General features: G+C 40.0%; 1 protein-coding gene across 2 annotated transcripts in view; it reads left to right on the top strand.

Moving 5' to 3' along the window:
- CCDC138 (coiled-coil domain containing 138) overlaps positions 1–13,407 on the top strand; it is a 30,267-nt gene extending 16,860 nt beyond the window's left edge. The window contains exons 12-16 of one of the 2 annotated variants that reach the window (XM_044429541.1): positions 190–382; positions 2,599–2,775; positions 7,053–7,191; positions 8,446–8,636; positions 12,053–13,407. In XM_044429541.1, the coding sequence (XP_044285476.1) occupies positions 190–382; positions 2,599–2,775; positions 7,053–7,191; positions 8,446–8,617 (681 nt within the window). In that variant the 3' untranslated portion in view covers positions 8,618–8,636; positions 12,053–13,407. Of the gene's footprint in view, positions 1–189; positions 383–2,598; positions 2,776–7,052; positions 7,192–8,445; positions 8,943–12,052 lie in introns of those variants that run through there. The other variant, XM_044429540.1, reaches the window with a different exon arrangement.
- The last annotated feature ends 356 nt before the right edge of the window (positions 13,408–13,763 follow it).

Genomic DNA, 13,763 nt, shown 5'->3' on the forward strand with positions numbered 1-13,763 from the left:
TAAGCATTTATCTATTGGGATCATAAGTCTTAAACTAGATAGTTTGTAAATTATATGCTTAAATTATGTACTGATGATGGTGGTCTTTATGCAGAGTAGATGGCCTTTATAATTACTGAGAATAAGCACATTCTACATAGAAATGCAAATAAATACCCTGTTCATATTGTTTTGTCATTTGTATAACAGCATGGATCAATGACATCAACAATGAGAAGACTGGGTGAAGACCTATTTAAAGGTGTTGTACCTAAGGGAAGTCAGTATCTTTCTTCAGAACATGCATCTGACTCTAAACCAAAGTCAGCATCTTTCTTTAAAAGCTCTCGTTTACCTTTAAGAGTCATATCAACTTTAATTATAATCAAAACAGTCACACAAGGTATGTTTCATTCATATTTTTGAGAGCAATCTGCTGTGTTTGGTATTGACAAATGCAATTAAGTTTTTAAGCTAATATATCATCCTCATCTCAACTGGCAGTAGCCGAAGTAAGGAAAAGGGCTGTGCTTTTCCAGTATACATTTAAGGGCCAGCAAAGACTAACTCCATTTGCAGAGCAGAATTTTCTAATTTTTCATGTCTGGCAGTTCAAGAGGACCACAAAATGAACTATCCACTATAAATATAAGGAGAGTTCTGTGGGATGAGACCAAAGCTCCAGTCAGGCTAACTTCCTGCTTCCCGCAGCAGTTGAACATGGAGGCAGTTGCTCAGGAGGTATACTGCTTCTGAACATGGAGGCTCCATGTAGCCATCCTGACGATAGTAAGGATGACAAAGATTTTTTCCCAAGAACAGTTGACCACAGCTGAGGGGGTCTGAAGTCTTTCTAGAAAAGTAAAGGCTTGTGCTAAAATATTTCTAACTGAGGCCTGGTGTATTTAATAGGCCAAACCCATGAATTATCGTTTTAGTGCACATAATGTAACGAATGAGCATGCACCATAAAAACACAATCTCTTGTTGAAACATACGTTAAGAGGATTTGTAACTAATGTTTTGCTTTAAAGTCACAGTGCAGTAGGGGGCATCCTAACAAAGGTTTTGCAAGAATCATAATCCTGTAACAGAGCAGCATGACTTTATCTAGCAGATTAAATATGTCCAAAGTCCAAATTGCTTGGGTTAAGATACCTGTTTATTGTTTTATCTCAAATCTCTCATATAGTCAGAAGATAGAATTTCATTATACAAAAATAAGGAAGGAAACATTTTCTCAAACAAATCAGTGGGAAATTAAATGTAAATAGAGACATTACAAATTTATTTTAGCTTGCCATGCTAAATACACTTATTAGGGAATAAGCACCAATGAACTCAGTTCTGTTATTTTTTAGTAGTTATGAATTAGCTTGTTCTGAACTCAGTAACTGATTCCTATCAAGGACTTGTGAATAGGATAGATAAAGTCAACTAACTAATAAGTGCATCTTTAAAGTCTTCCAGTACGAAACAGTGCTATACTGCGATCTCTTTAGAATGGGGAGATGGTGTGATTGAAACAAGATTGGAGACTATTTGACTGCCTCCCACTCCCCTAAAGGGTTTGATGCCCCTGTCTGGGCTTTATGGGCTTTTTCAGCCTTATGAACAGGCTTTTAAAAATTGGCTGCCTCTGTTCTGTACTTTTAAATATGTATCACGTGTTTCAAATGCAATTCGGCAATTGATTGCAGAAATAATGCTGTAAATGTCTTAATATATTGATCACTTTCAGACTTTACTGGTATCCATTCCAAAGAAGTAGCCATATCAGCCTATAGAGTGACAAATTAAAAACAACAGAGTCCTAAGGCATATTGAGATGATTACATTTGTATAGACTGGAGTGTACATGGGTGTGTGTGTGTGTGTGTGTGTGTAAATAAAGCACAGTAAGAGAAATATAAATCTTCTGTGTAAAGCACTACACATGTGATGCAATAATTCACATATACTGTTTAGTGTCAGCCTAATGGACCAAGGATGCCTGCCTTATCCAGCCTTTGTTTCCCAGAGATGTCATCCTATATATCATTGGGAGAATCATTCACTGTTGTTCCCATTTTTCTGATCTTCTTTACCCCTATTTTTATCCTTTTTGTCTATTTGCCATGTGCTTGACTTTGAGATCAGGAATGGTGAGCATTTCTAAACAAACAAAGGTCATTTTTTTCTCATGATACGAAAATGAACTTTTCTGTGTAGTACTAACAGGTGGGTTGTGCTTTTGTAATGCACTGAGTTTCATCGAAAGTAGACAAGAGGCACATGGGCTGCCATGATCATATGTTTCAAGACTGTGAATTAGCTCTATTAGCTAGTCCTAAAAGCTTTAAGGACAGGCTGAAGAGCACAAGGGAGTGCCATAAATGTAAAAACCTGTACTATTTTGAATTTATTTGTTAAAATAACACAGAATGTGAGTTGTTTTGTGAGTTACTTTTAGTCAGCAGACCTAATATATTGTTGCTTGTATAAGTACATTTATTAAACTTGTTGCTTTTATAGCCATCATATATGGTTATATAGGATCGCTGTAATGTGATTGGTTGATTGATTGACTAGAACTAGCGATGTATAATTTTAATATTTAAATTCCAATGCCTCTTCTAGCTGATTACCTAGCTCAAGCTTTTGATTCACTTTGCATTGATCTGAAGACAGAGGAAGGGAGAACTTTGTTTTTGGACTACCAAGCTGTGCCCATTATATTGGGTCATATAAGAATATCAAGTAAAAGGCTGCTTTCCACTGCCATTGACAGTTTACTCCAGATGACATTGGATTCCAGTAAGTATGCTTGTTTTAATATTGTTTGCTCATCCTGGGTAGCTTACAGGTTTACAGTTATAAAAATAGACCTGGAATCCATTCCTTGCTTAGTCACTCACTGCAAGTAAGTATTACTTCCACACAGCCCAAGAAGCTTTACAAAGACATTCTTCATTAATATTTCAGATAGCAAACTAATTTAAAACATCTTAATGCTCTTTAGCCTTGTATTTCTCACACTGAAAGAGAAATTACAGTGTGTTGAAGAAAGAGGAATCTATATTCATCTTTAGGGTGCAACACCTGATTTTTGCTGGGTTGTTAAGCATGACACATGCAAGGTAAGCCAGTGTCTTCCACTTTCCCAGGAAACCTCTTTATAGAGTTTATGGAAACAGTCAAGATGAATAACTGTGAGATTCACTCAGGACTTCACTGACTGATGTTCTTGGGGTGGGAGGAATGACCAGTGAAGCCCTCTTGAGCTGCAGTCCTAAGTCCCACTGAACTCAGCAAGGATTACTTCTCAGTTGGTGTGTGTAAAATGGCACTGTTACTGTTGAAGAATAGTTTGTGTCTGTCTCTCTGCAGGAATGCTTTGTGTATGTCTCCCATGTGTCCATTATTATCTGAAGGACTGGGCCATATTATCCTTCAGCTAAGAAGTGCCTTACTGCAACATTTGGCTCCTGTCTATTAGAATGCAATTAATTGCTATCTCCAAGTTACTTCTGGTTCCACTCCTGTGCAGAACTTGCTAAGAACTCCAGATATGCCTCCAGCCAAATAAAATAATCATTCAGCATTAACTCTGTGCATTCCTATGCAAACTATCCCGCCTGATCTTCCACTGAGATAAATCATTGCTGAAGACACATCCCATGCTTTCTGCCTAGGGTGATTATGCTGTTTCATCTTAACCAGGAAGTATTATTCCTTTTTATCTTTAGCCCTCAACATTAATGTCAGGATAACTGTTTGGTGAGCTTTATATGTTGTTGAGAGCTCTTGCCTTTTATGTCAGTTGCACAAAATGTCCAGAAGACATGGCAGTTAGTTTGGTGAAATGCAGCTCATAAATAAAGCTGTCTCCCAAGTAAGCAGACATTGCTAGCCTCCCGCTTCACACATTACCTGGTTTCACTGCTGAATGTGCTGAAGCCAACCACCTCTCTGCTCTCTGTGAATGTTCCCCCATCATACATATGGTTGTAACATCTGCACTTTGTAAGTTTGGGTGCCCATGTAAAAACCTCTTGCATATACACTGAACCCTTTAGAAATATATATGCAGTTAGTCCTATATTTGGTACTGAAAGACAAGCATGAATATGCAAAACCAAGGGTGTTGCTTTTACTGTTTACTATGGCTGGAAAACAGTATGGGGATGCAAAGGAAAATGAACTTCAGAGGTTGAGAAGCACTTGAACTGGGTAGGCTGTGCAGAATTAAACTGACAGGATTTGAGACACAATAAGGCTAACTTCACCACCATGGCCTTCAGGGCAAGAATTGTGAGAGGTGAAGATGAAAGGAGATAGTAATAGAATATCAAGGATATGCTATGCAGGGGAATCACCATGACCCTGAATTCAAACATGCAAAAGAACAGAAGATCCTGGAGGTTGGACGTCCCTGATCTGAGTGAGAAAGTGGCAAATGGTATGATGGAGATTGGTAAAATTGGAAGAAGCAGGAAGGATTAATGTTGGTGATGCAGGTGGCCCACAAGCTACTGAAGATACTAGAAGAGTGTTCTCAGGGAGGGCCTCTGGCAAAGAAAGGAAGTTTGGTCTTGGCATGGTGGAGGTAAGCCTAAGGTGCTACTCAGTCAGCCACTGCTGACTTGTGCCCCGCCCCCAAACAGAGCACCCCAAAGTAATGCAACTCTCGTCTAAAAGTGACCATCATACTTCACCCATCCAGTTGATCGGGTGGGTTTAGACATGTTGTATTTTTCTTGCTCCAAATTCTCCAAGAGGGCATGTGCTTTTATTGAGGTGACTCAAACCAACAGATACCAACTGGGATCAGACAACACAATAAGACCAGCTCAAAGGTCATGTGTGGGTTGAACGTGGTTTTTTATTAAAAAGTAGGTTGTTACCATATTGTGGGTAATCATATTGTCTGTACCCAGGCAAGATAACATACCACAGTGCTAACCTAGAGTTCACAACCCAGCAACAAACCATGGGTTCGCTTCATTTGTTATTCAGGGGTCACAAGCTATACCTTGTTGGTGCATCCCAATTTTAAGACAGCACAGTCCATGGTTTAAAAAGAACCCATAATTCAGTGACAACCCACAGTCAGCCATACTTAGTGCTTAAGCGTGGGTTATGGTGTTGTCTAAACCTAGGCTACTGTTTTTGTCTTTTAAGATCTACTCCCTCCGTGATTTTCCTTTCACTATACATTTGGGGAAAGGGGGGTTCTTGGAGGAAATTAAGTGGCAACCATCTTCCACAGGCTTTTAACGTGCTTTTCGCTTGCTTTAGGGTGGGTTTGACACAGCCTTTAAAAAAAAATCGAAATTAATCTGTGTAATGGTCGAGGTATAATGGCCACCTCGATTACCAGTTTGATTTTTAAAAAAGTGGGGCACAAATCAAGTAAGAAACCTGACTAGAAATCATTTCCCTGCTACTGTGAAGTTGTTCTGGAGTACTGAGTATCTGGTATTTATCCTTTAAAAGCATTTTGTCAGTTCTGTGTAAGGAGGATGAAAGTTCTTAGCCAGAGATATTTGAAAGGCTTGGTTTGAATTTTGACTTAGCAAAGGGTTAGGACAGCCTTTCCCAGCCTGCAACTTGGCTGCAGCTTCCATCATCTTCACCCAGCATGGTCATTTGTTTATCCAGGCTGGGAATGATGAGAGTGTAATCCAGCATGTTTGGAGGAGAGGGCACCAGCTGTTTCAGGGCATGCTTTCTACTCATACCCACTTCGCTACAGGAATTATTTTGCAGTAGCAGTAAGGGCCATGCTGCATGAGTTAATCCATCACATCCTTTATTCTTGAAAGGACAGGTGTGATGTTAACTCAAAGAGAGACATTTGAAGTTAACAGCAGAAGAAATAATTTATAGCTTATGTAGGATAAGCTGTGAAATATCTCTCTAAAGGATACACTGTTCCTGCCCCTCCTTTCTTACCCCTTCGTCTTTGTAGTTTCTTTATGATTACGTCAGATTCTCTTTCTCTTCTAGCTTTAAAGCATTAAAAGGAGAAGCAGAGCTCAGCATACAACGAGCTCAATGTCGTTCTGTGTAACCCCAGGCTGGTCTAAGCTGCCTGAACTCATACTCATACCTGAGGTTTTCATCCCACTGGCAACTTTACTAAGCTTTTATCTTTCAATAAAGTGTCGGTATCTGGGCCTACATTCAATGAATAAACAAAAGACCAATTCAGGAAAGGACAATCAACAGTACTAGGGAACATGGTGGACTGACAGAAAATAAAAACATAAGAACAGTCCTACTGGATCAGACCAAAGGTCCATCTAGTTCATCATTCCATACACACAGTAGCAAACCAGCTGCCACTGCAACTGCTAACAACTGGCGAGACTACGCACAATGAAGCAGCCATGTCTTTGGCCATAGCTTGTACAGTATCAAGTCCTCTTCTTTAGAAAGATGAGAGACTTCCTCATCTTCCTGCATTGTCTCAGTACTTGCCATTGCAGCTTTTTCACTCCCATCTCAGCTCACCCAGTGCTACTTGCCTGGTTTCTGCCAGGATCTCTAAATAGGGTTTCTGCCATAAACTGTCAAGTCTAGTTTGCCCATTCTGCAGGAGGAAAAGAATCTGTTCGGGGCAGAATAAGTGCGCAAAGATGTAATCTTTCCTAAAATATCTGTCTTGGCACATTCAGGAGACTGGCCAAAATCATTCATTATCCATTTCATGCACTTCCAAAGGAGAGATGACCCCTTGCTGGACTAGAAAGAAAAGTTGTATAGGGATCATGCTATTTCCTGACTGTATCAGGTAAATAATCAGTCAGAGGTATACCTTTAATAGCCTTATAAAATTGGTGAGGAACAAGAATATACTTTCTGACAACTATTGCCATGTTATATTTGTGGTGAGATAGCAGGGGATCAACTCATCTTTCAAAGAAACTTGTATTTTTATATTTTGTGTTACGGGTGATGATCACACATCACTGCTGATGGAATGCTAAAGTCTGAACGTAGAGTTTTAGCTTGACAAAACATTGAACACGAAATTGGAAGTTGCTCTGTTAACTCGCTTAAAAGTTAATTATTCTTATTGATCACAGGGGTTTTGCATCGGTTCCTAGAAGCTTGCAGTAGTGAGGCCTTTTTCCGTACTTGTTCAGTGCTGCTTCGAAACTCCAAACTAGAAATTCAGATACTGGAAAAACTCAGCATTTTACTGCAAAAACTCTCAAAAATTAAGTAAGTCTTTTATGCTGTGAAGAAATTTTTCTGCTCCCCCCACCCCATTGTCCATGTTGATCCTCTGTCTTTTCCAGCCCATTGTCAGTGAGCATGTCAGGATGTTGGTAGCATAAGAGAACTGGGGAAAAACTAATAGGAAAGAGGCATGGAGACATTAGTGGACTAATCAACAATCAAGGGCAGAGAGAAGCAAAGGCAATTAAAGCAGCACAGACAGTTGAGGTACACACAAGGAGGCCAAATGGTTGTTGCCTCCTACCACTTCCTTTCATAAGGGCTAGGAGATTAATCAACTAAAGCAAGAATGGAGAGCTTATGGCTTTGCTGGATTGCAATGTCCATCATCCCTGACTCTGTTGCTCAGGTGCAAGGGAAATATGGTCCAACAATTGACATGGTCACATGTTCCCCATCCACAAACTAAGGCTTTTTAGTCCCTCTGCTCCCTTCAGTCTTACATTCCTCCTCCAGAATTCCTCTCCTATGGTAGGAAACCTGCTCTAACCATAGGCAGCGGGGCAGTACCACATTGGCTTGCTTTCTTCTCTTGCACAACAGTGTTTGGATACTGGCTAAAGAAAGCACTGATGCTCACATGTCTCCTGGTGACCTTGTATTCCAAGGCCTGCGTGTGGGAGAGGATGCAGTGCCTGACATCCTCTCAGCAGATATTGGTTCTTTATTGCTACACACGCCAATTTGTTTTCTATCAGTTTCCTTAAAATGACATGTTTTAAATATTTTCCAAGTGAATTCAAGTTCACATCAGGTCTAGCCACACCTGTGTCTCCTTTGGGTGTTGATATCATCTCAGATGGCTCCCTAAATAATTCGCTTGTTTCCTCCCCCTGCATTTGCATTGCTGAGAGTTATTCACAAATATTTGCAGCAAAATTTTCCTGACACTCTCAGTTTGGTAAGATAACTTCACAGCAAATGGGTTGTCACTGGCCAAAATGCACATAGGAACTTCCTTTTATAATTTTATTTTCTCATTCATTCAGTCATTTATTGTTCATTTCTGTAGCACCCTGTAGCCAAAGCTTTCTGGGCAGCAGTCTTCCAGAGCTACAAAATATACAAACAAGTACAATTAACAGCAACTAAGATGGCACTTACTCTATCACATACAGTTGTACAGACTTTTCAGAATTTATGGATTTTGAATGTAATTGGAATTTTTATAATTCTCTAAGGTAATCAAACTTGATGTTTTGTCACCTCATAACATTCTTGGAAAATATTTTACAGGCGTAATAAGAAGATGTTTGAGCTGTTTACTATTCATCTGATGATTCAAGAATTACAGAGGACAACTCACCCAGATCATGCGTTTTTATGTATTAACCTAAACTCTATTTTGTTTAATTTGGGTCTGACCAAAAGCAACCCACTGACAAATGGTCTCAAAGAAAGCCTGTAACCAGCTACCTATAAGTAAGGTTTGTTTCATGAAGGTTTTCATGGTAGTTGGATAAGTAAGATGGGTATGGGGGAGAATTATAACAATGGATTTTATTTATTTTATTTAACTATGTTTTTATAGACCCATCACAATAGCCACATGACTCTCTGGACGGTTTACACAGTTAAAAACTATCAACCAAATAAAAAAGCCCGACATATCAACAAATTCAATAATAAAACATCAGTAGTAAAACATCAGTACCAATAGAAACATCCATTCCTTCAACAAACGCACCAACCATGGAGACATCAGATACTAACAGATTGGACAGCATCTTATAAATAACAATTAAAATATTAAAATTCATCAATTAGGATAACAAAAACAAACATTAAATTAGAATTAAAACTGTCATCAATTCAAATACTCTGAAAATAAATTCTTTGCCTGGTGCCAAAATGTGTACAAAGAAGGTACCTGGTTCACATCTTTGGGAGCTGATTCCACAGATGGGGCACCACAACTGAAAAGGACCTACCTCAGATAGCTGCTTTCCTAGCATCCTTTAAAGGCGGCTCCCAAAGCAGTACTTCCAATGAAGGTGAAGGTCATTGTAGGCTTGTATGGATGGAGATGTCCTCTCCCATGAATAGATTCTACCAGTCTTGAGAAGGAGAGTTTGCCATTTACATTACACCAGAATAAATATTTGAATAAGTTCACAGCAGTCATGATCCAGAGGGATTGGCATAGAGCGCTACTCCAATCCCTTGCAACATAATCAGTGCCATCAAAGCTGAATCTAGTAACACGCAGGCTGTTGTGCATAAGCAGCTCCTCATCCAGTAGAGGAAGGCTGGATCCTCCCTGGCCATTATGTCACTACACGCCTAGCAGTTGCTTCCCAGCACTGGAAGATCCTCGGTGCTAACAAGGTATCATGGAGGTTCCAGTAGTAATTGGGAGCCTCTGGCCATCTTTCTTTGAGAGCTAACAGGAGTGACTGGGGCTTAGCAGCAGGAAGGCAGAGTACCCCAGCAGCACTTTCCTCCCAGCAATGAAATGCTGTCAGAGTCCCTGTGTGGATGTCCCATTGCAGGAGAGGAGGCCAGTGGCCAAGAGGAGTCAGCGAGTAGTTCTGTCAAAAGACATCCTTGTTTTCCGCCTGCTGCCCAGCAGGCGTATCAAGAGCAGCACCACACAAAAACCCAGTGTGGCAAACTTGCATGCTATTACAACAGATGCTGACTTAGAAGTCCAAATGCCTTAATTTCTTGACTTCAGATGGTCTGAACTCTAATCATCAGGTGATGTGATAATGGAATTCTCAAGGCTGCATCAATGCAGATTGGTATAATTTTCTACAGTAAGTCTCTTAAATGACAGCTTGCTAACTTTGGCGAAATGGTGGGGTGGTTCCGAAATGTTGAAGCCCATCTTGACAGCATGGCACTGATTTACTCTCTGACCAACCCCTTTTATATTGGCTACCTCATTGTTCAAGGATGCTGTTGCCCTCTTCTCCCTTAGATGTAGTTTTTTTATATCACTGAGCCTTAGTGATTCATAATTATTCTGGAGTGTCATATTTCTATACTTTTTAATGTGATGCTGAGAAGAAAACATCTTCATTGACTTGACACTATAATAATTTAATAAAAGAATTTTAATTTCATGTCAAAGGTGTCGCCTTTGAGCTGTTTTCTATTCCAAGAGTGGAAAGACTCTTCTTCCTATAAGGCACTGAGATCCATTAGAGTCCAGCCTATAGTAGGCAACTACTTGATGTATGGGACTTAAAGGAGTATTGGCAGAACATACATTCGAAATCTGCTTTGTTCTAATATAAATGTGGAATATTGCACTGTCAAAAGGAGAAGACAGTCAGTGTAGATTACTAAAGTGTTCTAGGTTTTCCTGGGTGCTTACCATTTTGACTATCTTACTACTCTCTTCCCTGGAACTTGACAATTAAAACTTTGGGGGTCTGCCTGAAATGGACCTGAAGCCTCACAAGATTTCTGCCAAAGTCCCCCCTCTTCATCTTATCTTTTTGACAATGGCCCTGTCCCTGCCAAGCACAAGAAAACAAATCATTTCATTGTCTAAAAGCAAATAGCTAAGCAATTAGTGGGCCAAGAACTCTGCTGAGACAAAGTATAGATTAGAGGAAAAATATTTTCTTAGATTGACTCTTCTGCAGTTGTGTTTTGTGACCTGGAGGTGCCACTAAAACGTTGGGTGTTGGATGAGTAAATTAACAATTTTTTCATAGGATAGCAAGACCCTGCTTCCTAACTTTTGTATAGCTAGCAGCTCTACTAGATTACCCTGCATGAGAAACTAGTTGGGATATGCAAATCAAGCTTTTTACGAAAAAGAAGGGAAGCCTTGAAACAGTGCTGGATCACTGCCATTTTCCATTGGGGGGAAAAAAGTCAATTTTCCATAAACTCAACAAATTAGTCCACACTGCAGGGGCCTAGAATTCACGTACTTGAAGCAAATGTACTGGAGGGTGTCCATTTGCATCATGCGATTGTTACAGTATAACCCATAGGTGGAAAACTAGGGGTACGTGTTTATTTGACTTTGTTAAGTGTTTCATATTATGAGTTTGTAGGTAACTTTCGGAACAGTTTATGTGCACACAGCTACAATTTTCCTATGCTCTTAAACTGTATAAGACTGGTGAACTTAATTAGGAATACCTGTTCTCTGAAATGGAGGTATACAGGCAGGATTTCTACATTGTAAACATATAGCTTGGGACTAAGAACAACAGAACATATAATACAGTGACCAAGATATTACCATCATCAAATGCATTGTTACAAATACTCTAGAAGAAGGCCTTTTTGTTTGAGACCTCATTTTAATGTTTTACCAGTCATATGTTTTAATATATAACTTGCATTTTCATGCACATCAATGCAAGTTATAATTTGAAGCAAAAGACTGAAAGGTTGTTAAAGTTATATGTCATTTTAACAAGTGGAGGCTTGTAGAGTGTGAGAAGGCCTCCACAGCAGCAGCAGCTTCTGCTTTCTTGCTTCTCTTCTCATACTCCTGTGCTTCAACTGCTCTGCCACCTTCTTCCAGCCCAGATTGGACAGGACAAGACAGAAATTACAAGAAATATTTTGGCCCTCACTTGTGCTGCTCTTGGACCATACCAAAGGCAGGAGGAGCAGAGAGGAACTGCATCACAGCCAAACCCACCGACACCAGATTTGATGAACTCTGAGCCCAGCACAGAAAGGGAAAGAGAAAGAAAATGGCAGGGTACAATGCCAGGGCATCTTGCCCCCTTCAGTTCATTTTCTAATCCCAGCTCCAGCTTGATAGAATCAATGGATGATAACAAATTTTGGACTGGCTTTTCATGTTGACTTGAAAGGGGCTTGTGAAATTCATCACAAGGATCTCAGCTCTTTTTCTCCTCTGCAGGAGATCAGCTAGCTCTGGAGAAGCCCCACCTCCACAGCTGGACAGATTGTACATGGTGAGTCTTCCTCACATTATCCCAAGCTTCAGGAAGAGATCTTGTAATCCTGGATATTCCAGGCGTTCTAAAGTTCTTCCAGGTGGGCCTGTCAACTGACCTTAGGTCCAACACCCTCAGAAGACAGGTTGCAGTTCCAGGTTTCATTCTAAAAGACACACACAGGAACCTTCAGGCAGCTGTCCACATGAACATGAAAAACATTTGGCTGGATCAGGCCAATGATCCATCAAGTTCAGCATCCCGTCACATGGGAAACCGGCTGTCCACAGGATCCCTCAAGCAGGATGGGTACAACGTTCTGCCTGCTTGTGCTCCTCACAACTGGAGTATGTCCAAAGGTTTTTGAGGGTAGAGGCCACCTCCAATCTGTAGGGTCACCATCTAGAGCCTGAATGCATTGCTCATGACCCTAACTAGGGCTCCTTCAAGCCTCTCAGAGCTGCTGCTACTTTGAAGGTGCTAACCTTCAAGTCCATTTTCTTCATTACCATTGTCTCAGCCAGAAGGGTCTCAGAATTGGGGCCCTCTCTTCTGACAGAGATTTGTCTTTCTTTCATAATGGCCACCCCACCCTTCATTCACAAAGTCAGTTTGGCCTTCAATCTTGGGGATTGGCAATTCTGCCCAGATGTATGTATGGTCTCTCTATTTGTACACATGCGTGGCTTCAGTTTCATGGTGGTGTGTGGCTTCCGGTGTGCCATCTTCCAAGGGCAGACAGTCAAATTGACAACATCGGACATTACATGTGCGCATGGTGACTTGGCGAGAGAAACACAGCTATTATCAATAATATTTCAACCTACCATTGCAAACAATTTTATACATTTTGACACGTTAGCTAAACACAGTCCTGTGAACAGGGAAAAATATGTGCTTTTCAATTTGTTACAAGAATTTGAAAACAGATTTCAAGATTTCCAGGAAAATAATCACTATTTTGGAATGTTTGCGACTCCATTATCAGTTGACATAAATACGTAACCTGCCAATTTTCAAATGGAATGCAAAGAGCTGCAATCTGACGTTCAATTAAAGAAAAAAATTGATCATGGATTTTATAGGTCCTATTTTCTCAAAAATCCCTTCACAATTATGCCTTATTCATCTCTTTGCTTTTTGGCAGCACCTACATTTGTGAGCAACTATTTTCAAGAATGAAGCACACTAAGAGTAATATTAGAACCAAACTATCTGATGATCACCTTGAGAATTCACTGAGAATTGCAACTACTTCCATTGAACCAGATATTGATGCCTTAGTTTCTCAGATAGAATGTCAAATATCCCACTAGTTTTATGTTGCCCTCTTTTACTTTTAAAATAAAAATATTAAAAAATGAAGTTTTATGACTTGGATGTGTTCATTTTATATATTAGTGAATGCAAACTTGGGACCTGCTTGAGGATTTTAAAGCACTCTCTGATCAGGGCACCACACAATGAGGATTATTATGTAAGGACTGTTTTGCTTATCTGTGGTGGCAGATATCACAAAAATTATGCACAGACATCACCCCCCCCTTTTTTTTTTTTTTTGCTCATCAACTTGGTAGTACGAGTTTTTGTGTATTTATGTGTAGCCCAAGAGATTTTTTTCTTCTTCCAGTGTGGCCCAGAGAAGCCAAAAGGTTGAACACCGCTGATCTGTTT

The sequence above is a fragment of the Varanus komodoensis genome, unplaced genomic scaffold, assembly GCF_004798865.1.
Source record: "Varanus komodoensis strain SLA01 unplaced genomic scaffold, ASM479886v1 scaffold2, whole genome shotgun sequence".
Taxonomy (NCBI): Eukaryota; Metazoa; Chordata; class Lepidosauria; order Squamata; family Varanidae; genus Varanus; species Varanus komodoensis.